At 39.9% G+C, this 396-nt stretch overlaps 1 protein-coding gene across 1 annotated transcript in view; it reads right to left on the bottom strand.

The window, feature by feature from the left end:
- Window positions 1–396, bottom strand: part of LOC119594051 (protein arginine N-methyltransferase 7-like) — a gene marked incomplete at its 3' end in the record, with an annotated part of 14,014 nt that overhangs the window by 9,585 nt on the left and 4,033 nt on the right. The window contains 1 exon segment of the mRNA XM_037943086.1: window positions 162–321. Within this exon segment, the coding sequence (XP_037799014.1) occupies window positions 162–321 (160 nt within the window).

Below are 396 nucleotides of genomic sequence, written 5' to 3'. Positions count from 1 at the left end.
ATATCATTCTTACTGTGATCAAAATATCAATATAACAATACAAACCACTTTCAACTGCATCTCTTAGCAAGGTCTCTTCCTATGTACTTTTATTAAAATGAACCTGTCTCTGCACTTCCTACACTCATAACAATATTATGCAAGCTCCTCCTCACACTTACTCTTTCCTTGTCATGTAACATATCTGCATAGGACGACCTGGCTACTTCTTGCTTGTAGTCGTAATCCTCAGGCTGGATGCCCCACTCCATTTTGCCGGTGATTGGGTTGAGCTGCTGTGTGAAGACACTCATCATGCGGCCGGCTTTCAATAAAGGGCTCCTGCAATATTTTTTGTGTTTAATTGGCGGAAAAACAACAAATGAATAGACAATTAATGATGGTGAGGAACATGAA

Source organism: Penaeus monodon, chromosome 33, assembly GCF_015228065.2.
Source record: "Penaeus monodon isolate SGIC_2016 chromosome 33, NSTDA_Pmon_1, whole genome shotgun sequence".
In the NCBI taxonomy this organism is placed as follows: domain Eukaryota; kingdom Metazoa; phylum Arthropoda; class Malacostraca; order Decapoda; family Penaeidae; genus Penaeus; species Penaeus monodon.
The sequence above is the reverse complement of the archived record's forward strand: the minus strand, read 5'-3'. Positions and strand labels throughout refer to the sequence as shown.